At 52.1% G+C, this 25783-nt stretch overlaps 1 protein-coding gene across 3 annotated transcripts in view; it reads left to right on the top strand.

Annotated features, from left to right (window-relative positions):
* Positions 1 to 8102: 8102 nt before the first annotated feature.
* Positions 8103 to 25783, top strand: part of PPIL2 (peptidylprolyl isomerase like 2) — a 30984-nt gene continuing 13303 nt past the window's right edge. For all 3 annotated transcript variants that reach the window (XM_010381777.2, XM_010381778.2, XM_030914357.1), the window contains exons 1-9: positions 8103 to 8250; positions 11727 to 11776; positions 12695 to 12740; positions 13125 to 13187; positions 14662 to 14713; positions 17740 to 17791; positions 22708 to 22799; positions 23844 to 23933; positions 24624 to 24699. In XM_010381777.2, the coding sequence (XP_010380079.1) occupies positions 8219 to 8250; positions 11727 to 11776; positions 12695 to 12740; positions 13125 to 13187; positions 14662 to 14713; positions 17740 to 17791; positions 22708 to 22799; positions 23844 to 23933; positions 24624 to 24699 (553 nt within the window). In that variant the 5' untranslated portion in view covers positions 8103 to 8218. The remainder of the gene's footprint in view (positions 8251 to 11726; positions 11777 to 12694; positions 12741 to 13124; positions 13188 to 14661; positions 14714 to 17739; positions 17792 to 22707; positions 22800 to 23843; positions 23934 to 24623; positions 24700 to 25783) is intronic.

Genomic DNA, 25783 nt, shown 5'->3' on the forward strand with positions numbered 1-25783 from the left:
GGCCTCCCTCCCTTTCTTGTTGGAGGGACTGCATGAAGACCCCACACCACTGTGTTTGGCTCCCACTCTACTCTGGCTGCAAGGTAGGCACTCACTGGCACCTTTTGTTGCAGACACCAAGAAGAGGAGAAGGAAGCCAAAACAGAAGAAACCAGAACCCATCCTCTTACGGGACCGGTCGACCTCCCCATGCCTGCCACCAACCCCGCTGCCACCTCTGCCACTGCCACCACCATGGTCTCCGTGGTGACCCCGTCACCCCCTGTCTACACTATGCCTAGGGTCTTTGGTCCCTTCCCTTCACTGCCCTGCAAGTCGGTCAGTGGGAACCTCCCCCACTCCAGGCAGTCCTGGGTGCCCCCTGCTCAGAACAATCCCAGGGGCTCTCCTGGGCCTGTAGCTGTGGCTCTCAGGCCTCTGCTTTTAAGCAGCAGACCCCTCTTTGCAGACAGGGTCTTGATGGATAAAGCAGATAAACGGTGTTTGCTCTGGTTAAGGCATTGGGTGAGGTTGAAGGCACCAAGGGGCTCCACCTTCTTGACTTTAGGCAAGCAAGGCAGCCCCAGGTGCACCAGACAGGATCCTGGGGCTCCCAAAGGACAGGTGGAAAACCAGAGGGCCCCTCCCACATCTCCAGCACCAGTCCTGCCTCTCCCTGTGGGCATGTCTCCCCATACTATCCTCTGCCTGCAGTGTACTGGGTTAGAGCCAGGATGGTGTCTGGCTCCAGGGAGGTGCAGAGGCATGCTTACCAGGGGAAGCCAGGGCAATGGAGCTTGGGCATGCTGTTTCCAGCCACATATGAGAAATGGAAGCCTCCAGGGTTGAGAACCAAGGGAATCAGATCAACCATGTGGCTGCAAGACAGGGCAGAGAAGGGGCATCAGCCCCAGCCCTCCACACCTCATGTGCAGTTCTACAGCATAGGCACAGGTACTGCCCACACAGTCGACCTCTGAGCCCAGACCCCTCCCCTGTAAAATGAGAATAAGCACTCAGGATGATTGTGAGGATTAACTAACAGATTGTGAAGAAATGGTAACTGAGCCTGGCACATGGGACACTCCCCAAAATGCTCCTTTTTCATTTCCCTCAAGCCCAGAGTAAACCCCTTTGACCTCTTTGCGTTTCATGACAGGCCATTCCAGTTTAATTTCACTTCAGATCTTGAAATGTCCAAATTCTTCACTTGGAGGATAGAAAGGAAATCTCAGGATGAGTTTGTTGGCCTCAGTTAAAGAAAAGTACCTTATAGAAGAGCCATAAGAATGATGTGGCTTTCGGCTGGGTGCGGTGGCTCAAGCCTGTAATCCCAGCACTTTGGGAGGCCGAGACGGGCGGATCACGAGGTCAGGAGATCAAGACCATCCTGGCTAACATGGTGAAACCCCGTCTCTACTAAAAATACAAAAACTAGCCGGGCGACCTGGCGGGCGCCTGTAGTCCCAGCTACTCGGGAGGCTGAGGCAGGAGAATGGCGTGAACCCGGGAGGCGGAGCTTGCAGTGAGCTGAGATCCGACCACTGCACTCCAGCCTGGGCGACAGAGCGAGACTCCGTCTCAAAAAAAAAAAAAAAAAAAAAAAAAAAAGAATGATGTGGCTTTCATTCACTTGGCAGATACATTGGGACCATCTCTTGTGCCCACCTTGAGCTTGGTTAGGGGTACAGGAGATGGAATTGGGGGCGCTGGGAACTAAGGAAGTCTTAACCCAGCCTGGGGGATGGAGGACTGCCTGGAGGTGGAGGCCAGACCTGAATGAGTCACACAGGCTAAGTGGGGAATCAAGAGGTGCAGGCAGTTAGGCCACCACACCTGGCCGTTCATCTTTTTTAGCATTGAATAATATTCCATTTCCTGGATATGCCACATTTTATCGTTCACCCAGTGAAGGATATCCTGGTTGCTTCCAAGTTTTGGCAATTATGAATACAGCAGCTATAAACATCTGTGTGGAGGTTTTAGAGTGGACATAACTGTTCAACTTATTTGGGTAAATACCAAGGAGCATGCTTGCTGAATCATAGGGTACGATATCCAAACTATCTTCCAAAATGATTGTACCATTTTGTATTCAGCAATGAATAAGAATTCAGAGGACTTGGCTGGGCACAGTGGCTGATGCCTGTAATCCCAGCACTTTGGGAGGCCGAGGCGGGTGGATCACGAGGTCAAGAGATCGAGACCATCCTGGCTAACATGGTGAAACCCCGTCTCTACTAAAAATACAAAACAATTGGCCGGGTGCGGTGGCTCAAGCCTGTAATCCCAGCACTTTGGGAGGCCGAGATGGGCGGATCACGAGGTCAGCAGATCGAGACCATCCTGGCTAACACAGTGAAACCCCATCTCTACTAAAAAATACAAAAAACTAGCCGGACGAGGTGGCGGGCGCCTGTAGTCCCAGCTACTCGGGAGGCTGAGGCAGGAGAATGGCGTGAACCCGGGAGGCGGAGTTTGCAGTGAGCCGAGATCCGGCCACCGCACTCCAGCCTGGGCGACAGAGCGAGACTCCGCCTCAAAAAAAAAAAAAAAATTAGCCAGGTGTTGTGATGGGCACCTGTAGTCCCAGCTACTCGGGAGGCTGAGGCAGGAGAATGGCGTGAACCCGGGAGGCAGAGCTCGCAGTGAGCCGAGATTGCACCACTGCACTCCAGCCTGGGCGACAGAGCGAGACTCCATCTCAATTAAAAAAAGACAATTCAGATTTCTGGCCAGTCATGGTGGCACACTACTGTAATTCCATAATCCCAGCAATTTGGGAGGAGTGAGATGGGGGATCACTTGAGCTCAGGTGTTCAAATTAGCCAGGCATGGTGGTGCACACCTTATAGTTCCAGCTACTTGGAAGGCGTGAGTGGGAGAATCGCTTGAGCCCAGGGGGTGGAGGCTGCAGTGACCTGTGATCACCCCATTGCACTCCAGCTTGGAGGACAGAGTGAGACCCTATTTCAAAAACTTTTTTAATTAAAAAAAAAAAAAAATCTAGGGGCCAGGTGCAGTGGCTCATGCCTGTAATCCCAGCACTTTCTTTTTTTTGAGACGGAGTCTTGCTCCGTCGCCCAGGCTGGAGTGCGGTGGCGCGATCTCCACTCACTGCAAGCTCCGCCTCCTGGGTTCACGCCATTCTCCTGCCTCAGCCTCCCGTGTAGCTGGGACTATAGGCACCCGCCACCGAGCCCGGCTAATTTTTGTATTTTTAGTAGAGACAGGGTTTCACCGTGTTAGTCAGGATGGTCTCGATCTCCTGACCTCGTGATCCGCCCGTCTCGGCCTCCCAAAGTGCTGGGATTACAGACATGAGCCACTGCGCCCGGCCTATCCCAGCACTTTCACAGGCCGTGGTGGGTGGATCATGAGATCAAGAGACTGAGACCATCCTGGCCAACATGGTGAAACCCTGTCTCTACTAAAAATACAAACATTAGCTGGGCATGGTGGTGCACACCTGTAATCCCAGCTACTTGGGAGGCTGAGGTAGGAGAATTGCTTGAACCCAGGTGGCAGAGGTTGCAATGAGCTGAGATCACGCCACTGCACTCCAGCCTGGTAACAGAGTGAGACTCCATCTCAAAAAAAAAAAAAAAAAAAAAAAAAAAAAAAAAAAAAAATTCTAGGTGAGAGAAAGTTTACCCAAAAGGACATCCAAGGAGTAAGCAAAGCATTAAAAAAGTGTTTTTGACTCTCTTAGTAATGAAATATGTACATGTTAAGATTGCTAGGATGAGTGTTATATACCTATCAAAAAGCCCAAAGTTGGCCAGATGTGGTGGCGTATGCCTGTAGTCACAGTTTACGTGGGAGGCTGAGGCAGAAGGATCGCTTGAGCCCCGGGGTTTGAGACCAGCCTGGGAAACTTAGTGAGACCTTATCTCTACAAAAAATTTTTAAACATTAGCCGGATGTGGTGGCATGTGCCTGTAGTCCCAACTACTTGGGAGGCTGAGGTTGGGGGATTATTTGAGCCCAGGAGGTTGAGGCTGCAGTGACCTATGATCACGCCACTGCACTCCAGCCTGGGCAACAGAATGAGACCCTGTCTCAAAAAAACAAAAAACAAAAAAACCCCAAATTAATGAAAATCCTGTATTTTCTTTTTTTCTTTTCTTTTTTTTTTTTGAGAGGGAGTCTTGCTCTGTCGCCTATGCTGGAGTGCAGTGGCCTGATCTCAGCTCACTGCCAGCTCCGCCTCCCGGGTTCACGCCATTCTGCTGCCTCAGCCTCCCCAGTAGCTGGGACTGCAGGTGTCCGCCACCACACCTGGCTAATTTTTTGTATTTTTAGTAGAGACGGGGTTTCACAGTGTTAGCCAGGATAGTCTCCATCTCCTGACCTCATGATCCACCCGCCTCGGCCTCCCAAAGTGGTGGGATTACAGGCGTGACCCACTGTGCCCAGCCGAAAATCCTGTACTTTCAAGGCTGTAGGAAGATACTCATTTTAGCTATGGAAATCTTACCAAATTGGCTTTTTTGGTTGTTTTTGAGACAGTTTCGCTCCTGTTGCCCAGGCTGGAGTGCAATGGCGCCATCTTGGCTCACTGCAACCTCCCCCTCCCAAGTTCAGGTGATTCTCTTGCCTCAGCCTCTCGAGTATCTGGGATTACAGGCGCCCACCACCATGCCTGGCTAATGTTTTTTTTCTTTTTTTTTTTTTTTTTTTTGAGACGGAGTCTCGCTCTGTCGCCCAGGCTGGAGTGCAGTGGCCGGATCTCAGCTCACTGCAAGCTCCGCCTCCCGGGTTTACGCCATTCTCTCGCCTCAGCCTCCCGAGTAGCTGGGACTACAGGCGCCCGCCATCTCGCCCGGCTAATTTTTTGTATTTTTTTTTAGTAGAGACGGGGTTTCACCATGTTAGCCAGGATGATCTCGATCTCCTGACCTCGTGATCCGCCCGTCTCGGCCTCCCAAAGTGCTGGGATTACAGGCTTGAGCCACCGCGCCCGGCCTCTTTTTTTTTTTAAGTAAAGATGGGGTTTCATCATGTTGGCCAGGATGGTCTTGATCTCCGTCTCAAAAATAATAATGAATCTTTAATTTCACCAATAACAACAGATGCAAAATACTCCATCAAATGGGTGGAACATCATTTACTCAACTGTTTTTTCTGTTTTTTTTTTGAGATGGGGTCTCACTCTGCTGCCCAGGCTGGAGTGCACTGACGTGTCTCTGTTCACTGCAAGCTCTGCCTCCCAGGTTCACGCCTTTCTCCTGCCTCAGCCTCCCGAGTAGTTGGAACTACAGGCGCCCGCCACCACGCCCGGATAATTTATTATTATTATTATTATTATTATTATTTTATTTATTTATTTATTTATTTTTTTGAGACGGAGTCTCGCTTTGTCGCCCGGGCTGGAGTGCAGTGGCCGGATCTCAGCTCACTGCAAGCTCCGCCTCCCGGGTTTACGCCATTCTCCTGCCTCAGCCTCCCCAGGTAGCTGGGACTACAGGCGCCCACCACCTCGCCCGGCTAGTTTTTTGTATTTTTTAGTAGAGACGGAGTTTCACCATGTTAGCCAGGATGGTCTCGATCTCCTGACCTCGTGATCCGCCCGTCTCGGCCTCCCAAAGTGCTGGGATTACAGGCTTGAGCCACCGCGCCCGGCCAATTTTTTGTATTTCTAGTAGAGACAAGGTTTCACAATGTTAGCCAGGATGGTCTCCATCTCCTGACCTCGTGATCCACCCGCCTCAGCCTCCCAAGACTCTGGGATTACAGGCGTGCGCGACCACGCCCGGCCTCAACTGTTCTTGCTTGTTGAAATATTTCTCCAATGGGGTTAATTTTTAGGTTATTGGTGCATTGTGTTTTCTGACTGAGTCATCATGGTGCATCACCACAAATGGGTTATTTTTAATTGGTTTGTATTTATTTGTTTGCTCACTTATTTAGAGACAGAGTTTTGCTCTGTTGCCTAGGCTGGAGTATAGTGGCGCGATCTCGGTTCACTGCAACCTCTGCCTCCTGGGTTCAAGCGATTACCATGCCTCAGCCTCCTAAGGAGCTGGGATCACAGGCACATGCCACCATGCCCAGCTAATTTTTGTATTTTTAGTAGAGATGGGGTTTCACCATGTTGGCCAGACTGGTCTTCAACTCCTGTCCTCAGATGATCCACCTGCCTCAGCCTCCCAAAGTGCTGGAATTACAGGCATGAGCCATTGCGTCCGGCCTTAATTGGTTTTTTTTTTTTTTTTTTTTTTTTTTTTTTTTTTTTTTTGAGGCGGAGTCTCGCTCTGTCGCCCGGACTGGAGTGCAGTGGCCAGATCTCAGCTCACTGCAAGCTCCGCCTCCCGGGTTTACGCCATTCTCCTGCCTCAGCCTCCCGAGTAGCTGGGACTACAGGCGCCCGCCACCTCGCCCGGCTAGTTTTTGTATTTTTAGTAGAGACGGGGTTTCACTGTGTTAGCCAGGATGGTCTCGATCTCCTGACCTCGTGATCCGCCCGTCTCGGCCTCCCAAAGTGCTGGGATTACAGGCTTGAGCCACCGCGCCCGGCCTTAATTGGTTTTTAAACTCCTACAAATGCAGACCATGTTCCATGGGAAAAAGTTCACAATACAAAAGTGAATACATAAAATACGAGTCCACTGCTGCTATGAGTTTCATATGTACCCTTCCAAATGTTTTGTCTCTGCACACACACACACACACACACATTAAAATTTTAACCCGAGTAAGTCACATTGCACTTTCTTCTCAGCAACTTGCTTTTTTCCATAAATATACCACTGGGATGTCTTTACTTCTTGGGATATCTACTTCATTCCTTTAAGCAGTTGCAAAATAGTCCACTGCATGGCTGTACCAGGGGTCGTTTAGCTGTGCTCTCATAGACATGTTTCCAGTTTTTTTGGTTTTTTTTTTTTTTTTTTTTGAGACAGAGTCTTGCTGTGTCACCCCAGGCTGGAGTACAATGGCACAATCTTGGCTCACTGCAACCTCTGCCTCCTGGGTTCAAGTAATTCCCACTGCCTCAGCCTCCTGAGTAGCTGGAACTACAAGGCACCCGCCACCACACGCGGCTAATTTTTGTATTAGGGTTTCGCCATGTTGGCCAGGCTAGTCTTGAACTCCTGACCTCAAGTGATCCGCTTGCCTCAGCCTCTCAAAGTGCCGTGATTACAGGTGTGAGCCACCACGCCCGTCCAGACATGTTAAATTTGAGATCACCGGCTACCCAAGTGGAGATCAGGAACCTGGAGTGCTGGTGACTTAGTACTGGGAGTCATGGGATATAAGTGGCGTTTAAAATTAGGAGCCTAGGCAAGATTACCCCGGGCCTGAGTGTAGTTAGGGGCCCAAGGTACTGTTCTGACCCAAGGCAAGAGTCTGGCAGAAGAGAAGGAAGGGATCAGGCAGGGTTTTGGACTTCTAGGCTTGATGGCCACCTGCTGCTGGGCCTCCAAGGGGCCTGGAGGCGGTGCGGACGGAATATGCAGAGAGAATGAGAAGTGAGCGAGTAGAATGAGGGTGGTATATGGCTTTGAAGGAGTCGGCCACGGAGGCGGGAATGGATGGGGTGGAGGCTCATGAGACTTGAAGCTCTAGGAGGACACTGAAAAAGACCTGAGTGCTGGCCGGGCGCGGAGGCTCAGGCCTGTAATCCTAGCACTTTGGGAGGCCAAGGCGGGAGGACTGCTTGAGCTCAAGAGCTCCAGACCAGCCTGGGCAAAATAGTAAGAGCTTGTCTCTACAAAAAATTAACACATTAGCCGGGTGTGGTGGCGCGTGCCTGTAGCTACTCGGGAGGCTGAGGTGGGAGAACTGCTTTAGCCTGGGAGGTCGACGCTGTAGTGAGCTGTGATTGCGCCACTGCACTCCAACCTGGGCGACAGAGCGAGATCCTGTCTCGAAAATAAAATAAGACCTGAGAACCCAGTATGGTAATGGCCCTGAGCCGTGGCTGAGGGGGTAGACGAGGCGGTCGAAAGACAGAGACCCTTCGAGAAGATGGGGCTTCGAGGCTGAGGGAGCTCTGCCCCGAGAAGGCGCCAGCCAGACACAACACGCCTAGCTAGGACCCCATATTGGATAGGCGATCCTTCCGAGCATGCGCACCTGGCACTAGCGAACCACAATTCCCAGCACGCCAAGCGCCTGTTTCCGGGGCGAGCCACGGAACCCGGAAGTGGTCACGGAACTCGGCCGTGGCTCCATGGTCTGAGTGGTCAGCGGTTGCTTTTTCGTGCTCGGTAGTCGCCGCCGCCGCGCCGCCATGGGGAAGCGACAGCACCAGAAGGACAAAATGTAAGTTGAGCCGCAGTCGGAAGCGGCGCTCCGCTCTGCCTCAGTAAACCGCCTGTCCCGCCCTGCTCGCCGCCTGCCTTCCCTCTCAGCTGGTCCCCAGAGCCCAGCCCAAAGGTCACTTCCTCCCGGAAGCTGCCTCCCTCTCCAGTCAGGGTAATGACCCTCTGGCCGCCGCGCTCTCCCGGGGGGCCGCGGCTCCGAAGACGTCAGCTGCGGGCTTGAGCGCAGCCCGGTCTTCCTTTACTCTAGTTCTGCCCGGACCGTCCCCCGTCTGCTCGCGAGCTTTGCCCCTGTAGTCTTTCCCTCTTCCGTACTTCGCGTCTCGCTGTGTTCTGGTTCATGCCTATCAGTCTGCACACGTGCTGCAGAGCCTTCCTATTTAAAGCAAACCAGGCCGGGCGCGGTGGCTCACCTGTAATCCCAGCACTTTGGGAGGCTGAGGCGGGCGGATCACCTGAGGTCAGGAGTTCAAGACCAGCCTGGCCAACATGGTGAAACCCCGTCTCTACCCAAAACACAAAAATTAGCGGGGCGTGGTGGCAGGCGCCTGTAATCCCAGCTACTTGGGAGGCCGAAGCAGGAGAATCGCTTGAACCTGGGAGGCGGAGATTGCCGTGAGCCGAGATCATGTCACTGCACTCCAGCCTGGGCGACAGAGCAAGACTCTGTCTCAAAAATAATAAAATAAAACAAAAAAATCCACCCATGCCCCGTGTTCCCCTCCCGCTGCCGCCGTGATTTAAGAACAAGTTAGAGACCCGTGGTTTCATGCTGTTTTCTGAGTCTCTTGAAACCACTCAAGTCAGAATTTCGATCCCAGAACTGCCCCTTGTCAGGTTCCCAGCGACTTCTTGTTGCTAACTCTAGTATTCAATCCTCAGTCCTCGGTTTGTTTGTTTGTTTTGAGACGGAGTTTCGCTCATGTTGCCCAGGCTGGGGAGTGCAGTGGTGCAGTCTCGGCTCACCGCAACCCCCGCTTCCCAGGTTCTTTTTTTTTTTTTTTTTTTTGAGACAGAGTCTCGCTCTGTTGCCCAGGCTGGAGTGCAGTGGCCGGATCTCAGCTCACTGCAAGCTCTGCCTCCCGGGTTCACGCTATTCTCCTGCCTCAGCCTCCGGAGCAGCTGGGACTACAGGCGCCCACCACCTCGCCCGGCTAGTTTTTTTTGTATTTTTTTAGTAGAGACGGGGTTTCACCGTGTTAGCCAGGATGGTCTCGATCTCCTGACCTCGTGATCCGCCCGTCTCGGCCTCCCAAAGTGCTGGGATTACAGGCTTGAGCCACCGCGCCCGGCCGCTTCCCAGGTTCAAGCGATTCTCCTGCTTCAGCCTCCCGAGTAGCTGGGATTACAGGCATGTGCCCCCAGGCCCGGCTAATTTTGTATTTTTAGTAGAGAAGGGGGTTTCTCCATGTTGGTCAGGCTGGTCTCGAACTCCTGACCTCAGGTGATCCACCCGCCTCGGCCTCCCAAAGTACTGGGATTACAGGCGTGAGCCACCGCGCCAGGGCAACCTCAGTCCTCATCTTGTTGGGCTTCTCAACGGTATGTCACACTGTTAACCATTCCCTCCTTCTGAAGCCCTCCTTTGGTATCTGGGATTTCCTGTGCTCTTTGTTTTCTATCGACTTCAGCGGCTTCTCTTTTCCCAGCCTCCTTTCTGGACCCTCCTCCCTTTTTTCAGATCTCATAGGTTTCTTTTCCATAAACATTCTCTGTGAGTGATATAATTTCCCAGTCATCTATAAGCTGCTTTCCCCAGTCTTGTGTAGTTAGTGGCTTACTTGATATCTCTACTGGAGGACTGATAAACATCTCAACTTTTTTTTTTTTTTTTTGAGATGGAGTCTTGCTGTGTTGCCCAGGCTGGAGTGCAATGGTGCCATCTTGGCTCTCTGCAACCTCTACTTCCCAGATTCAAGTGATTCTCCCACCTCCGCCTCCCCAGTAGCTGGGATTACAGGCGCCTGCCACCATGCCCGACTAATTTTTGTATTTTTAGTAGAGACAGGTTTTCACCATGTTGGCCAGGCTGGTATCGAACTCCTGACCTCGGGTGATCCACCCGCCTCTGCCTCCCAAAGTGCAGGGATTACAGGCGTGAGCCACCGCGCCCTCAAATTTAATATGCCTTAAACAGAACTCTTGATTTTCAGCTCCTGAGCCTGCTCCTCCCTGTAAGCTAAAAATAAAATCCTAAATCCCCCTCCTGGCTGAGCAGACACCCTTGTGGCTAAGAGAACCTCAGGAAAACCTTAAAACTGAATTCCTGGCCATAATGAGACGCAGGTCAGCTGTACTTTGTTATATCCCCCTCCCTTTTGTGGCCTAGACACAACAACTGACCAGCATTAACGTTGAAATAGAGATCATTAGGGGCCCAGCACCGTGGCTCGCACCTGTAATCCCAGCACTTTGGGAGGCTGAGGTGGGTGGATCATGAGGTCAGGAGATCGAGAGCATCCTGGCTAACACAGTGAAACCCCATCTCTACTAAAAATACAAAAAAAAAAAAAAAAAAAAAAAAAAAAAAATTAGCTGGGCGTGGTGGCTAATGTTTAATAAAAATAAAGAAATAGAAATAAGATGGATGAAACAGACTCTCTGTGGCAATAAGATACCAAATTATAAATAGAACCTACAGCCATGCCAGACAACTTCCCTGGTTAAGTTACCCACCCCTACGCCTAAAGAATAAACTAGATCCTAACTGCCACAGGGTTTTTTTATTTCTCTAGCAGCTAAACAAGCACTGGCGTTCAGATAAGCAATTTTTCTTTTTTTTTTTGAGACGGAGTCTTGTTCTGTTGCCCAGACTGGAGTGCAGTGGTGTGATCTTGGCTCACTGCAAGCTCTGCTTCCCGGGTTCGCGCCATTCTCCTGCCTCAGCCTCCCGAGTAGCTGGGACTACAGGTGCCCACCGCCACACCCAGCTAATTTTTTGTATTTTTAGTAGAGACGGGGGTTTCACCGTTTTAGCCAGGATGGTCTCGATCTCCTGACCTCGTATTCTGCCTGCTTCCGCCTCCCAAAGTGCTGGGATTACAGGCGTGAACCACTGCTCCCGGCCTGTTTTTTTTTTTGGGGGGGGGACAGTCTCACTCTGTCGCCCAGGACAGAGTGAGAGTACAGTGGTGCGATCTCAGGTCACCTCCGCCTCCCAGGTTCAAGCAATTCTCTGCCTCAGCCTCCGGAGTAGCTGGGATTATAGGCACCCACCACCACGCCCAGCTAATTTTTGTAATTTTAGTAGAGACGCAGTTTCACCTTGTTGGCCAGGCTTGTCCCAACTCCTGACCTCTAGTGATTCACCCACCTTGGGCTCCCAAAGTGTTGGGATTACAGGCATTAACCACCATGCCCGTCCCATAGTAGGTGTTTAATAAACATATGGTGAATAAGCAAAGATTACTCACTTCCAAAGACTTTGTTCTCTGTATAAAGGTGGTGGTCATAGCATTATCTTCCTCTCTTCTTCAGGTACATTACTTGTGCTGAATATACTCACTTTTATGGTGGCAAGAAGCCAGGTAAGGCTTGCAGTCTTTCTGTTCCCCGTTGAGGGAGTGGTATTAAGGAACAGTGTCTTCAGGATACAGTGAGCTGTAAAAACAGACAACAAGAACACGGAAACTGTGGTAGACAAATGGGCCGAGGACACAGTTCACGAAAGAGAAATATACTCAAGAAAGAAGAACATGCTTCTTCTTAGTGGTGGTTTTTGTAAAATGTAGATTAAAATATTCCCCGATACTGGGAGCTAAGTAAAAAATAAGTAAATAAAATACAAAATTATATGTACATTTAAATGTTTTTTCTCTATTAAGTTTATAAGGAATAGAAAGAATGATAATATTTTCAGCTGTCAAAACTATCAAGACTACAATAACGAGCACTGTCATAATTTTAATGGGACTAAAAAAGTACGCACTTTTCCCTGTAAGTTCTTTTTCGATGTACCCCAAGTGTTTTGGTTATATCTATTAAAAGGTTTTTAATCCACAGCAATTGCTGTACTGAAACGCACAAACTTTTTCTTTTTTTTTTCCTTTTTTTTTTTTTTTTTTTTGAGACAGAGTATCTCTATGTCACCCAGGCTGGAGTGCAGTGGCGCAATCTTGGCTCACTGCAAGCTCTGCCTCCCCGGTTCACGGCATTCTCCTGCCTCAGCCTCCCGAGTAGCTGGGACTACAGGCGCCTGCCACCATGCCCGGCTGTTTTTTTGTATTTTTAGTAGAGGCGGGGTTTCACTGTGTTAGCCAGGATGGTCTCGATCTCCTGACCTCGTGATCCGCCCATCTTGGCCTCCCAAAGTGCTGGGATTACAAGCATGAGCCACCGCGCCCAGCCATGAACTTTTTCATAAGCTGTAACTGAATTGCTAGTAGAGCACATAGATGAAATACTTCACAGAGTAAGATTTCTGTTTTTTGTTTCATTTTAAACAGATCTCCCACAAACAAATTTTCGTCGTTTACCTTTTGACCACTGCAGGTAAGAGTTTTGCAAGTTTACCTTTCCCTTGGAATTGTTCTCTGATGCTGTCTGATAGTGAATCTGCCCCTTGTGGATGTGGGGTTATTTGTAAAAGTGTGCTTTGAAGATGTGCCCCTCCGTTCACGTTGGGAGAAGATGGGAAGTCCTCGTCATGATGGTAGGAGCTTACCTTCGTGTTGGATCCTGCTGTGGTCCTTCACCAGGGGTGGCACAACCACTATTGTAGTTGGAGGAGAAGGTTAGTGAGAGAGGGAGGTGGCCAGGCTGCCCAGAGAGGGCTCCCTGGGACAGCATCTCAGGAGGTCACCATGCCAGGCTCAGCCAGCCCACATCCTGACCAGGGTGCCTGGCAACTCACCAGTAATGACTGTCCTTTTTCAGTCTCTCTCTGCAGCCCTTTGTCTACCCAGTCTGCACTCCAGATGGCGTCGTCTTTGACTTGCTGTGAGTTTTTCCTTGAATTTTGATCTAACAAATGTGAGATTCTCAACACCCATTAAGGAAGGGGACCCTTGGATAGGGCTCTTGGGGACACAGAAGTAACAGCTAGGGCCTTGGGGACATGGCAGCAGTGCTGCTGTGACCCCTAGGCAGGCAGCTCTAGTTGTCAGGTGCTGCTGTCACTGCCTGGAATGGGGTAGACCAACCCACACCCCTCCATGTGGGGGTCCTAGTGTTCTAATTGGACACGGTGATCTGTTTTAGAATGGTAATGAACTGCATATTTTTTACTTTATGAAAGCAGAGCCGTAATTATGGCACGTATCTTTTGTGTGCAGTATTTGGAAGCATTATGCCCAGTTTTGCGTTCCAGCATATGCTTCTGTAATTTTTTTCATGTTTCAGTCTCTCTTTTTTTTTTTTTTTTTTTTTTTAAGATGGAGTCTCACTGTGTCACCCAGGCCAGGCTGGAGTGCAATGGCACGGTCTTGGCTCACTGCAACCTCCGCCTCCTGGGTTCAAGCAATTCTCCTGCCTCAGCCTCCTGAGTAGCTGGGACTACAGGTGCGTGCCACCATGCCTGGATAATTTTTGTATTTTTATAGAGACGGGATTTCACCATGTTGGCCAGGATGGTCTCGATCTCTTGACCTTGTTATCTGCCCACGTTGGCCTCCCAAAGTGCTGGGATTACAGGTGTGAGCCACCACTCCTGGCCTAAGTTTTAAAATTTTTAGTAGAGGTGGTGGCTGACGCCTGTAATCCCAGCACTCTTGAATGCCTGTGCTGAAGCAACCCTTCCACCTCAGCCTCCTGAGTAGCTGAGATTTCAGGCACACACCACTGTGCCTGGCTTGAAAGTATAGTTTTTGATGCTAGCTTAGTATTTAATTGTACAGATGTATCAACATTTATGACAGGGAGTGGTGGCTTATGTCTGTAGTCCCAGCACTTTGGGAGGCTGAGGCAGGAAGATCTCTTGAACCCAGGAGTTTGAGACCAGCCTGGGCAACATGGTGAGAACCTGTGTCTACAAAAAAGTACAAGAATTAGCCAGCCATGGTGGTGTGCACCTGTAGTCCCAGCTACTTGGAAGGCTGAGGTGGGAGAATCGCTTGAGTCCCAGGGGTTAGAGGCTGCAGTGAGCCATGATTGAAACACTGCGCTCCAGCCTGAGTGATGAGGCGAAACCTTGTCTCAAAGAAAAAAACCCCAAACCATTTACTTACTCATTTTCACCTGTAGTTTTTGTTGTTTATACGTAACTGCAATAATAACTCTGAACATATTTTGAAACCTGTGTATCCACAAATACCCCCAACTTCCTGAGACAAGGTGAGGAGCTCTTCCTGTCCTAAAGTGAAGCAAGACTCCTTCACAGGCCTCTAACCTGGAAGCAGCCCTGCAAGACCACGGTGTTGTTACCAGGTGGCACCTAAGCACCCTGGTGATGCTTTCTGTTCTCTCTTCCCTTCAGGAACATTGTTCCGTGGCTTAAGAAGTACGGGACCAACCCCAGCAATGGAGAGGTAGGTGGCTGTGCAGGAGTTTCAGTGATGCTGGTGAGCGCTGTCCTCTCACTCTGCCTTTGTTCTGGTGGTTTTCATGAACACGGGAACATGGGAGAGAACCGTTCATGGGACCCAGTGAGGAGGGACAGTCTTCCCCTCCTCTGCCCACACCCATTCCTTTCTGGAAATGCTTCCTGCCTGTGCATGTCTTTTCTCGGGCCATAGCTGTGATCCAGTATGACCTCATCTGAACTTGATTCTGTCTGCAAAGACCTTATATAACCCTTGATTATATCCAAGGCAGGCCACATTCACAGGTTCCCAGTGAGTGTCAGTTTTGGGGGGACATCATGTAGCCTGGTTCTGAGGGAGATCTAGTGTGTTTTACCAGTGACTGTGCCCTTCCTGTTGGACACTTGCATGTATTCCTCCACCTCTTTCCTGTGGCCTGGGGCAAGAGCTCAAACTGCAAGCGAGAAGGAGGGTCAGGACTCAAGCGGGCTCCCTGTGCTGGAGCCGTTGGAAGGGAGCTCCCTGGACAATATGACCCTTCCTACTGGGCCAGCAAGAGAAGCTGTCAGCCCATCTGTGTTGTCTCAGCTCTTCCGGCCCTTGTGATGTTCTGCGAGCTGCAGGGTTCTGGGGACTCTTTCTAAATGGAGTTGGCGCTCCTCCAAGGCTTCCCTGCTCTCGAATACAAGGGGAACTTGGCCAGGGGGCTGGTTTTGAGTGTTCTTGGACCAGCTGCTAAAGCCTGTGGCTTTTCTCTTTCAGATGCTTGGGTAGGGGGCTTGTGGCCTTGCCTCCTTAGGGAGGGCACTCTTCTTCTTTCGTCTGTGTCACTTAAAGACTGTGTTTCTGTGATGTCTGCTGCTGGGAGCCACATTGGATCCCAGGGTCTTCCCCCAAGGTCTGTGCCTCAGTCTGGGAAGTCATCCTCTGTTGCTCTTCTCAGCAGGGTCCCTGTGCCCTGTGTGGCTGGGTGTCTGCCTCAGGGAGCAGCCTCGTGGCGAGGTAGGGGTAGGTGGGGTTTTCCTGTCCGTGGCTGCCCTCATGGCCTCTGCTGTCCCAGTGGATGCTGTCATTTGGTTGCAGCTGGGGTACGTTTTGCTACTTCGGGTGTTTTGCTTCATAGGTACTCTTTGGGGTTCCCAAACTTGTCGATTGTGCTGGCCCCTGCACCCACAAAGTCTGATCTGGCAGTTAGCCACGCTGTTAGGGCTTACATCAGGGAGGTGCCGCCGTTTCTTTGTTGCAAGCATCATGTTGGGGTGAGTCTGCAGGAGCGCCACACACATCTTTATCCTATGCTTGCGCCTCTCCCTTGGCCTGCTCTGGAAGGGACCTTGCTGTGGGCTTGCTTGGCCAGACCTATGGGTGTCAGCAGAGCCTTGCTAGCCAAACCTCCGAAGAGAGTTCCTGGGCCAAGAGCTGTCTGGCCCATGTGACTTTTGGGGCCTCAGGAGGAGCCTGTTGTGTTGGGGAGTCTCTCTGCTCTGGTCCTGTGTCTGAATAGGGACCCTGCTGGCCCACTGGTGGTCTCCTCCACACCTGTAGTGATGTAGGGAGGTGGGGGTAGTTGAATGACAAAGGAAGGAACAAAGGTGGTTGGAGGAGCAGATGTGGTCAGTTGGGCTGGCCAGCAGCAGGCAGGGCGGGGAGGGCAGCACAAGGACCTGCTGCTAGCTTACAGCCCAGCCCCAGGAGGCTCCCCCTACATCTCCCCTGCGCCTGGGTAAGCATAGTTGGTCTCAGCCCACACCAGGTAGCAGCAGCTGCTAGGTTGTGACCCTGAGTGAGGTGCTCCCCAGCGGCACATAGCTCTGCCTCCCTTCCAGGGTCTCCCCACAGCCCCGTCCCCAGCAGTTCCCACCTCTGGTTGTCCAGACTGTTTTATGGGAAAGTTTCCTGTGGAAGAGCTGCACTGCAGACACACCACAGAAACTGAGAACATTACCCGCCACCTGGGATAGGGGCAATAAGAAAAAAGAAAAAACATCCAGAAACAGAAAAATAGAGAGTCCCACCTTCCCAGCACAACCATTCTTAGCATTAGGGTGTATTTCTTACTTTCTCCCCACTTTCAGTGTTTTGTTTTTCTTAAATATTCATTTGACAGAGCACTTTGGGAGGCTGAGGCAGGCAGATCATGAGGTCAGGAGACTAGCCTGGTGTGGTGGCGGGTGCCTGTAGTCCTAGCTACTCGGGAGGCTGAGGCAGGAGAATCACTTGAACCAGGGAGTCAGAGGTTGCGGTGAGCTGAGATCGTGCCACTGTACTCCAGCCTGGTGACAGAGACTCCGTCTCAAAAAAAAAAATTCATATAACAGAATAATAAGGTGGAACCATGTGTCCCCCCCACTCTAGCTGAAGAAATATGTTCACTTTTTAATTTTAGAAGTAATCGGTGCTCACTGTAAAGATGTCCAAACCCCGCAGAAGTATAACACACACTACCCTGTGGCCTGGTCCTCTGCTCGGGGTCGCCTATAACGGCTCTTCTCACAGCATGGTGGGGATGCCACATAAACACAACTGCCCGACACCATCCTACGGCCCCTGTGAGGTCCTTGCAGGGTCTTGGAGCCTTCCCTTTTTTTTTTTTTTTTTTTTTTTTTTTTGAGACAGAGTCTGGCTCTGTCGCCCAGGCTAGAGTACAGTGCTGCGATCTCAGCTTACTGCAGGCTCTGCCTCCTGGGTTCACGCCATCCTCCTGCCTCAGCCTCCCGAGTAGCTGGGACTACAGGCGCCCGCCACCTTAACTGGCTAATTTTTTTTTTTTTGTATTTTAGTAGAGATGGGGTTTCACTGTGTTAGCCAGGATGGTCTCGATCTCCTGACCTCGTGATCCACCTGCCTCTGCCTCCCAAAGTGCTGGAATTACAGGTGTTAGCCATCGCGCCCGGCCGAGGCCTTCCCTTTTGTCCAGAGCTGCACAGGATTGGCTAGTCAGAGACTTTTCCAGCCATCTTTGTCTGACCCCAGCATCTCTGTGCATCAGTTACTTATTCATTATCATTAATTATTGACTGTGCTTCTTCCAGAAGCTGGACGGGAGGTCCCTGATCAAGCTGAACTTTGCCAAGAACAGTGAGGGTGAGTGAAACTATCACAGTCACCTCTGGGCTTGGCCTCCTGACCCAAGGTCCCAGCTCTCACCAGGTTTCATACGGAATCAGTCATTGCTTTCTGACCAAGCTGGACACCTGCTTTTATTTATTTATTTATTTATTTATTTATTTATTTAGAGACAGAGTCTCGCTCTGTCGCCTGGGCTGGAGTGCAGTGGCGCCATTTCAGCTCACTGCAAGCTCCGTCTCCCAATTCACGCCATTCTTCTGCCTCAGCCTCCCAAGTAGCTGGGACTATAGGCACCCGCCACCACACCCAGCTAATTTTTTGTATTTTTAGTAGAGATGGGGTTTCACTGTGTTAGCCAGGGTGGTCTTGATCGCCTGACCTCATGATCCACCCGCCTTGGCCTCCCAAAGTGCTGGGATTACAGGCGTGAGCCACCGCACCCAGCCTGAACACCTGCTTTTAATTCTGCCAAAAGTGTCATAAGGCCAGGCACGGTGGCTCATGCCTGTAATCCCAGCGGTTTGGGAGGCCGACGTGGGTGGATCACGAGGTCAAGAGATCAAGACCATCCTGGCCAACATGGCGAAACCACATCTCTATTAAAAATACAAAAATTAGCCGGGTGTGGCAGGTGCCTGTAGTCCCAGTTACTCAGGAGGCTGAGGCAGGAGAATCACTTGAACCCAGGTGGCAGAGGTTGCAGTGAGCCAAGATGGCAGCACTGCACTCTAGCCTGGCAATAGAGTGAGACTGTCTCAAAAAAAAAAAAAAAAAAGGGTGTCACAGGATTTCTTCTCAAAGGTCTGGGTAAGTTTTAAGCTTGGGGAGGGTGGGGGCAGAACCTCAGGTGTTGGGAACTTCCCACAGAGGCGATCGGGCCATTGTGAGCTGCTAGTGACCTTCGTGGGCATGGTTGGATCTGCAGGGCATGGGCCCCCTCTGGCTGAGGCTGTGGTCCGTTTGTTGTTGGAGGCAAAAATTGCTCATGCTGAGAACCAGGGTGGTGGCTGGGTGGGGGATGGGGGTGATCTGGAGGGATTTGTCCAGTAGCTTTTGGGCTGGGCTTTTCTTTACCACGGCTCATAGAGCCCAGCCCAGTGCTGTGGCTCCTGCTTCATGCTTGTTACACACCCTCCACTGTTCTTGTGGCCAGAGGCCTGAATGAATTCTGCAGCCCACCCCTGCCCAGGTGGTGATCTTGTGCTAGGTTCTAGCTCAGGTCTTTTGCCCATGGAGATGCCATGGTTTAGGGGTTGTCCATGCTCACTGGGTGTGTGCATTCCAGGGAGATGCTGTAGCATGTGAGGCCAAGGCCCTTCTGCCCTGCTTGTCTGAGCCCAGAGCCCAGTCCGCAGTCGGTGCCGCATTCGCAGGTGAATGTATGCGTGAACCTCAGCACGTCATTGACATCGGTGGAGGACAGGGCGCTCCACCCTGGTGGCTGAGGGCAGGCTGCTGCTTCTGTGATCAGCAGTGTGTGTCTCTCATTCAGCAAGTGTTTATCGAGTGCCTGCCATGTGCAGACAGCACAACAGACTGCGTCTCTCCAGAATGAGAGGAGTGTGCATTCTGGTGGGGGAGAATACCAGAGAGCAGCTCAGCAGGGTGTGCTAGAGGCTGCTTCTGTGTGGAGAGCACAGCAAGACGAGGGGAGAGGGCCGCCCTGACCCGCTGCAGGGAGGGAGAGCCATGTGGGGATCGGGGGAGTGCAGGGCCAGGCCGACGGCACAGCCAGTGCGAAGACCCTGAGGTGGGCACATACTTGAAGGTGTCTGTGCCCAGCCAGGAGTCCAGTGTGGCTGGAACAGCATGTGCTAGCGGTAGAAGCAGCGGATGTGGTGACCGAGGTCAGGGGTGGGGACGGGGTGCAGAGCAGTCCTGTGGGGCCTGGGAGCCACGGGAGGACTTGGGCTTCCGCTCCAAGATGGGAGCCACTGAGGAAGGGATGAGGTCTGGCCTTTTTTTTTTTTTTTTTTTAAACTTTGACCTGGCAGTCAGCTTCTTTTGTTTTGTTTCCTTTTTTCTTTTGAAACGGGGTCTCACTCTGTCACCTAGGCTGGAATGTAGTGGCACAGTCTCAGCTCACTGCAACCTCTGCCTCCTGGGCTTAAGAGATCCTCCCACCTCAGCCTCCCAAGTAGCTGGGACTACAGGCGCCACCACCGCATGCAGCTAATTTTTGTGTTTTTTTGTAGAGATGGGGTTTCACCATGTTGGCCAGGCTGGTCTCAAACTCCTGGGCTCAAGTGATCCACCTGCCTCAGCTTCCCCAAAGTGCTGGGATTACAGGCCAGCCTGCTTTGTTTCTTTGTTTTGTTTTTTTTTTTTCTTTTTGAGACAGAGTCTTGCTCTGTCGCCCAGGCTGGAGTGCAGTGGTGCGATCTCAGCTCACCTCAACCTCTGCCTCCCAGGTTCAAGGAATTTCCCTACCTCAGCCTCCCAAGTAGCTGGGACTACAGGCACATGCCACCACACCCAGCTCCTTTTTTGTATTTTAGTAGAGACGGGGTTTCACCACGTTGGCCAAGATGGTCTTGATCTCCTGATCTTGTGATCTGCCCGCCTTGGCCTCTCAAAGTGCTGGGATTACAGGTGTGAGCCGCTGCGCCCGGCCTCTTTGTTAATTGGAATTCCCTGTGTGTGAAAGTGGAGAGAGTAGGTGTGATGTGCTTCCCCTGTGCCCATCACCAACTCCAGCCCCTGCGCCTCCCACCTGTGAAGTTCTCTCTTTGCTCCCACCACTACCCCCTTGCATGATCCTGAAGCCCCAATTTAAAAAAATAGTTTTCACATCAGAAGGATTTTTTTTGTTTGTTTTGTTTTTGAGACATGGTCTTGCCCTGTTGCCCAGGCTGAAGTGTAGTGGCATGATCACCGTGCACTGTTGCTTCGACCTCCCGGGACCAAGTGCTCCTTCCACCTCAGTCTCCCAAGTAGATGGGACCACAGGCATGTACCACGATGCTCACCCAATTTTTTTTTTTTTTTTTGAGACGGAGTTTCGTTCTTGTTGCCCAGGTTGGAGTACAGTGGTGTGATCTTGGCTCACTGCAACCTCTGCTTCCTGGGTTCAAGCGATTCTCCTGGCCGAGCCTCCCGAGTAGCTGGGATTACAGGCATGTGCCACCATGCCTGGCTAATTTTGTATTTTTAGTAGAGATGGGGTTTCTCCATGTTGGTCAGGGTGGTTTCAAACTCCCGACCTCAGATGATCCACCCGCCTCTGCCTTGAAAGTGCTGGGATTGCAGGCGTGAGCCACTGCGCCCAGCCCCAGCTAATTTTTTAATTTTTATTTTGTAAAGATGCAATCTCCGTATGTCACCCAGGCTAGTCTTGAAGTCCTGGACTCAAGTGATCCTCCCTCCTCAGCATTCCCCCACCAAAAAAAAAACAACTGGGCACCATGGCTCATGCCTGCAATCTCAGCACGGTGGGAGGCCAAGGTGGGAGGATTGTTTGAGCCCAGGAGTTTGAGACCAGCCTGGGCAACATAATGAAACCTTGTCTCTACAAAATGAAACCTAAAAATTAGCCAGTGTGGTTGAGCGCACCTGCAGTCCCCGCTACTTGGGAGGCTGAGGTGGGAGGATTATTGGAGCTTGGGAGGTTGAGACTGTAGTGAGCTGTGCTTGCACCACTGCACTCCAGCCTGGGTGATAGAGCTAGACGCTGTCTCAAAAAAAGGAAAAAAGAAAAGACAGGGTCTCGGCCTGTCGCCTGGGCTGGTCTCAAACTCCTGACCTCAAGCAATTCTCCCACCTCGGCCTCCCAAAGCACTGGGACTAGAGGTGTGAGCCACCTCTAACTTGAGACTCTGACTAATTTGAGGCCCTAACTTGGCCTCAAATCAGGATTTCATTTAAGAAAAAGTCCCCACAAATACATGTGGTTGATGTCTCTGAGCCCCCCACCGCACTTTTTTCCCCCAGAAGTGGGCACTTCTTTGACAGGGCCCCTGGCCACTGGGTGGGGACTTACAGGCAGAGAGACAGTAACCAAGGCCAGGTACAATGGCTTATGCCTGCAATGCCAGCACTTTTTGAGAGGTTGAGGTCGGGAGTTCGAGACCAGCCTGGCCAACATGGTGAAACCCTGTCTCTACTAAAAATACAAAAATTAGCTGTACATGGTGACGCATGTGCGCCTATAGTCCCAGCTACTCGGGAGGCTGAGACAAGAGAATTGCTTGAACCCAGGAGGCAGAGGTTGTAGTGAGCCACGATTGAGCCACTGCACTCCAGCCTGGGTGACAGAGCAAGACTCCATCTCAAAACAGAGCAAAACAAGGCTGGGCGCAGTGGCTCACGCCTGTAATCCCAGCACTTTGGGAAGCCGAGGTGGGTGGATCATGAGGTCAGGAGATCGAGACCATCCTGGCTAACACGGTGAAACCCCGTCTCTACTAAAAATACAGAAAAGTTAGCTGGGCGTGGTGGCTAATCACACCACTCCGTCTTAAAAAAAAAAACAAAAAAAAAAAAAACAAAAGAAACAGAGCAAAACAAAAAAAAGATAGTAAGCAGGCAAGGGGATGGGCGGTTCTGAAGGAAGAGCTGACGGGGGCTGGCGGGGATGTCGGTGAGAGGCGGAGCTGTCAGGGCTGGAGCATAGGTTGTTTCCTGCTGAGGGCCAACTTCAGTAGGAGGAGGAGGCTAGCATGGTGGTCACCCAGGGGTGGGCTGGAGGATCTGAGGAAGATGCAGGGGTTGGGTCTTGCAGGATGAATAGGAGTTTCCTAATGGTACGGAGGGGTTTGAGGGGGTGAGCAGCTGTCCCCACGGTTCCCTGCTCTGGCAGCTGATAGGGGGTTCCACCGCCTCCCATTGCTGACTTTGGCTGAGTTCTGCCCTGCCCTGGCCCCCGCGGTCCTCATTGGGATGTTCACAGCCCACAGAGGTGACTGGCCTTCCTGTGTGTGCCTTCTCTCTAGGGAAGTACCACTGCCCAGTGCTATTTACGGTGTTCACCAACAACACCCACATCGTGGCTGTGAGGACGACTGGCAATGTCTACGCCTATGAGGTGTGTCCTCGCTCCGGGGCCTGGAGGCAGCGGTGGGGAGATCTCTGCTGTGTGTTCCCAGGATATACTGGCTGGGCTGTGTGCTATGGGCATGGCCTGTCCTTGTGGGGTTTAGTCACAACCACAGGCATGGTCGTCTGCCAAAGCTCTGGCAGTGCAGCCTCCCCATTTTCAGGCAGGTCAAAAAAAGGGTTGGGGGAGGTGCATCCTTCGGAATCCAGGCAGTCCTGGCTGCCCAGCAGGGCCCCTTAAACCCCAGGGGGTCCTCCTGCGTCTTCAGCAAAGCTCAGGTGCTGGGAAGGCACCTGTGTTCTGAGGACAGGCCTTTAGGGCTGCGAGGGGAGTGCTGGCTCCGGCTCTGGATGGAGCCACTTGTCCCCGGGAGGGAGCCGTCTCCTGGAGGAGTTCTGGCTAGGAGTGGGTGTAGGGAGAGAGGAGGCAGCCATGTTCACACATGGGTCCTCCTCTCGGGCGAGGTGGGGCAGGCCCCACGTGGCAGGAAAGCTGACCTTTGTGCCGTTTTCAATCCTGCACCTGGACGTTTGTGGGGTGTAGGTGGCCAGCGCTGCTCCAGGGGCCTTGGGGGCCACTTCTTGCCAGAAGCCTGCACAAACTGGCATGGTCAGTCCTTGTTAGTGGAGCAAGGACTCTGCTAGAACGTACCCCAGGAGTGCAGACATCTCGTGTGCACAGCCCCTGCCCACGGGGGCCTGGCGCTGCGCCTGTGCACAGGAGGAGCTCGGTGAAGCCTGTAGTGAGTGGGTGGGTGGCTCGCTGAGCCTTTTTGCTGATCAGTGTGCAGACAGGAGCTTCCTGCAGGAAGGTTGCTTCGAGGCTGAACTGGCTCATCATCTGAGACTCAGCCAGCTCCGCCTTTGTGGGAGCCTCTGCTTTCAGCCAGTGGGGTGTACACTGCTGTCTCTCTCATTCCTCACGCCTTTCAAATCGTGCTACGGTCGGGGCCAGCTCCAGGCCTCCCTGCTTGCGGTCCCCTGTGCCAAGGCTTGGGGCAGGCATCGTAAAACCACTTCCTCCTGGCTATAGGCAGTGGAACAGCTAAATATCAAGGCCAAGAACTTCCGGGACCTGCTGACCGATGAGCCCTTCTCCCGGCAGGACATTATCACCCTCCAGGTGAGTGTCCCCTGCCCGCCTGCCCCAGCTGCCTTCAGCCCCTGCAGCCAGCCCAGGCCTCTACGGGGCCGCCGCCTCAGTCTAGCTCTTACATCTCCTCCCCGATCCCCCACCCCCATGTCAGGGTCCCTCATATCTGTCCTCAAAGCCACCTGAGGCATCTGAATGGCCACTCTGCAGGCCTGGCTCTGCTTCAGCACCTCGATGGCAGGAGCTGTTGTGAGCTCTGGGCCTCGGGATCTGGCACAGGGCTCCCTGCAGGTGTCAGAGAACTCCCAGTGAATTAATGAAAAACACTTGACTTAGAAAAGCCGGTGCTGGCTGGAGCACGGCCTGCTGAGTCAGTCACCTCTGTGGCTTGTCCCATTCTAACTAACCACAGGCTGGCCCATGGCTGTCCATGTTCCTGTCTGATAGCTCCCTAACAGCGACGAATGCTCGTTAATCATGTGCCTGGAGGAAGGTCGCAGCTTGGCCAGCAGCTAGCGAGGCCGTGTCCCCGTCCCTGCCCCTGCTTGCTGCCCTGCCTGGGGCAGAACACCTCCTCTGCCATGCCCTGCTTGACCCCCCCACCTCAGTGTAGCCCTGGCCTCTTCCCCACCTCTGACAGCTGGCCGACCTTTGCTGCATGTGGCTGCCATTTGGCCGCAGGCTGGGTTCACTCTGCCGGGCATTCTCTTTTTGCTACAGGACCCCACCAATTTGGACAAGTTCAATGTCTCTAACTTCTATCATGTGAAGAATAACATGAAAATAATAGACCCAGGTATGTACAACTAGGGGCTGGGGCTAGGTGAGGGGGCATTTGGGTGAAATTGGGACAGTGCTCCCTGGGTAAAATCCCCCCTTTCCTGGAGGTCAGGGGGTCCCAGCCTAGACAGGCCCTGCATTTTCTGAACCAGTGTTCAGAGAATCCGAGCCAGCTGCAGCCTCAGAAACAACGGGCGGGATGGACTTGCTGCCCTGCCAGGACACCTGCTCAGGTTCCCCTGCTCCCTGCAGACTGGCCGGTGCTGTCAGTGGGCAGGTGGTGGGGTGAGGGAGTCCTCCTGTTTTCCTGGCCGCTGGTGGCTGTCCTACAGCCTTGGAGGAGCCAGCAGGACTCATGCTCAGAGGTCGCTCAGCCTCGTGCTGCAGAGCAGTGGCCTGGGCACTTTGTGAGCATTGTATAAACTGGGTTTTAGGGAGGCTGAGCACATGACTAGGGGAGATTTGAGTCAGGAGAGCCTGAGGCCAGGGTTGGGGCTGGGCTGTGTCTGTGCTCTCTGCATGGGGATGCCCGTCCCTCTCCACAGAGTGGACTGCTGTCCAAGGACCAGTAGGCAGCAGGCGCCCTCCTGAGTTGGCAAGAATGGGGGATTTCACATCCGAAAAGACCCTCACACATTTCTATTATTTTAAGTAAAAATAACCTTTAAAATTACGGAAGCAAAGCAGCTGGGCGCAGTGGCTTACACCTGTAATCCCAGCACTTTGGGAGGCAAAGGCAGGCGGATCGCTTGAGCTCAAGAGTTCAAGACCAGCCTGGGCAACATGGGGGCACCCTGTCTCCACAAAAAATAGAAAAATTAGCTGGTGTGATTGGCGCACACCTGTAGCCCCAGCTAGTCAGGGGGTTTAGGCAGGAGAATCGATTGAGCCCAGGAGGTGGAGGCTCCAGTGAGCTGAGATCTTGCAACTGCTTTCCAGCCAGGGTGACAGAGCTAGACCCTGTCCCAAAAAAAAAAAAAAAAAAAAAAAAGCAAAGTGTATACAGTAAAAAGATTAGAATATGCAGGAAACTACAACCTGAAGTCCATCCTGAGACGCTTGTGAACTGCCTGGGGAGACCTTCAGGCCTGTAGCTGGGC

Source organism: Rhinopithecus roxellana, chromosome 13, assembly GCF_007565055.1.
Source record: "Rhinopithecus roxellana isolate Shanxi Qingling chromosome 13, ASM756505v1, whole genome shotgun sequence".
In the NCBI taxonomy this organism is placed as follows: domain Eukaryota; kingdom Metazoa; phylum Chordata; class Mammalia; order Primates; family Cercopithecidae; genus Rhinopithecus; species Rhinopithecus roxellana.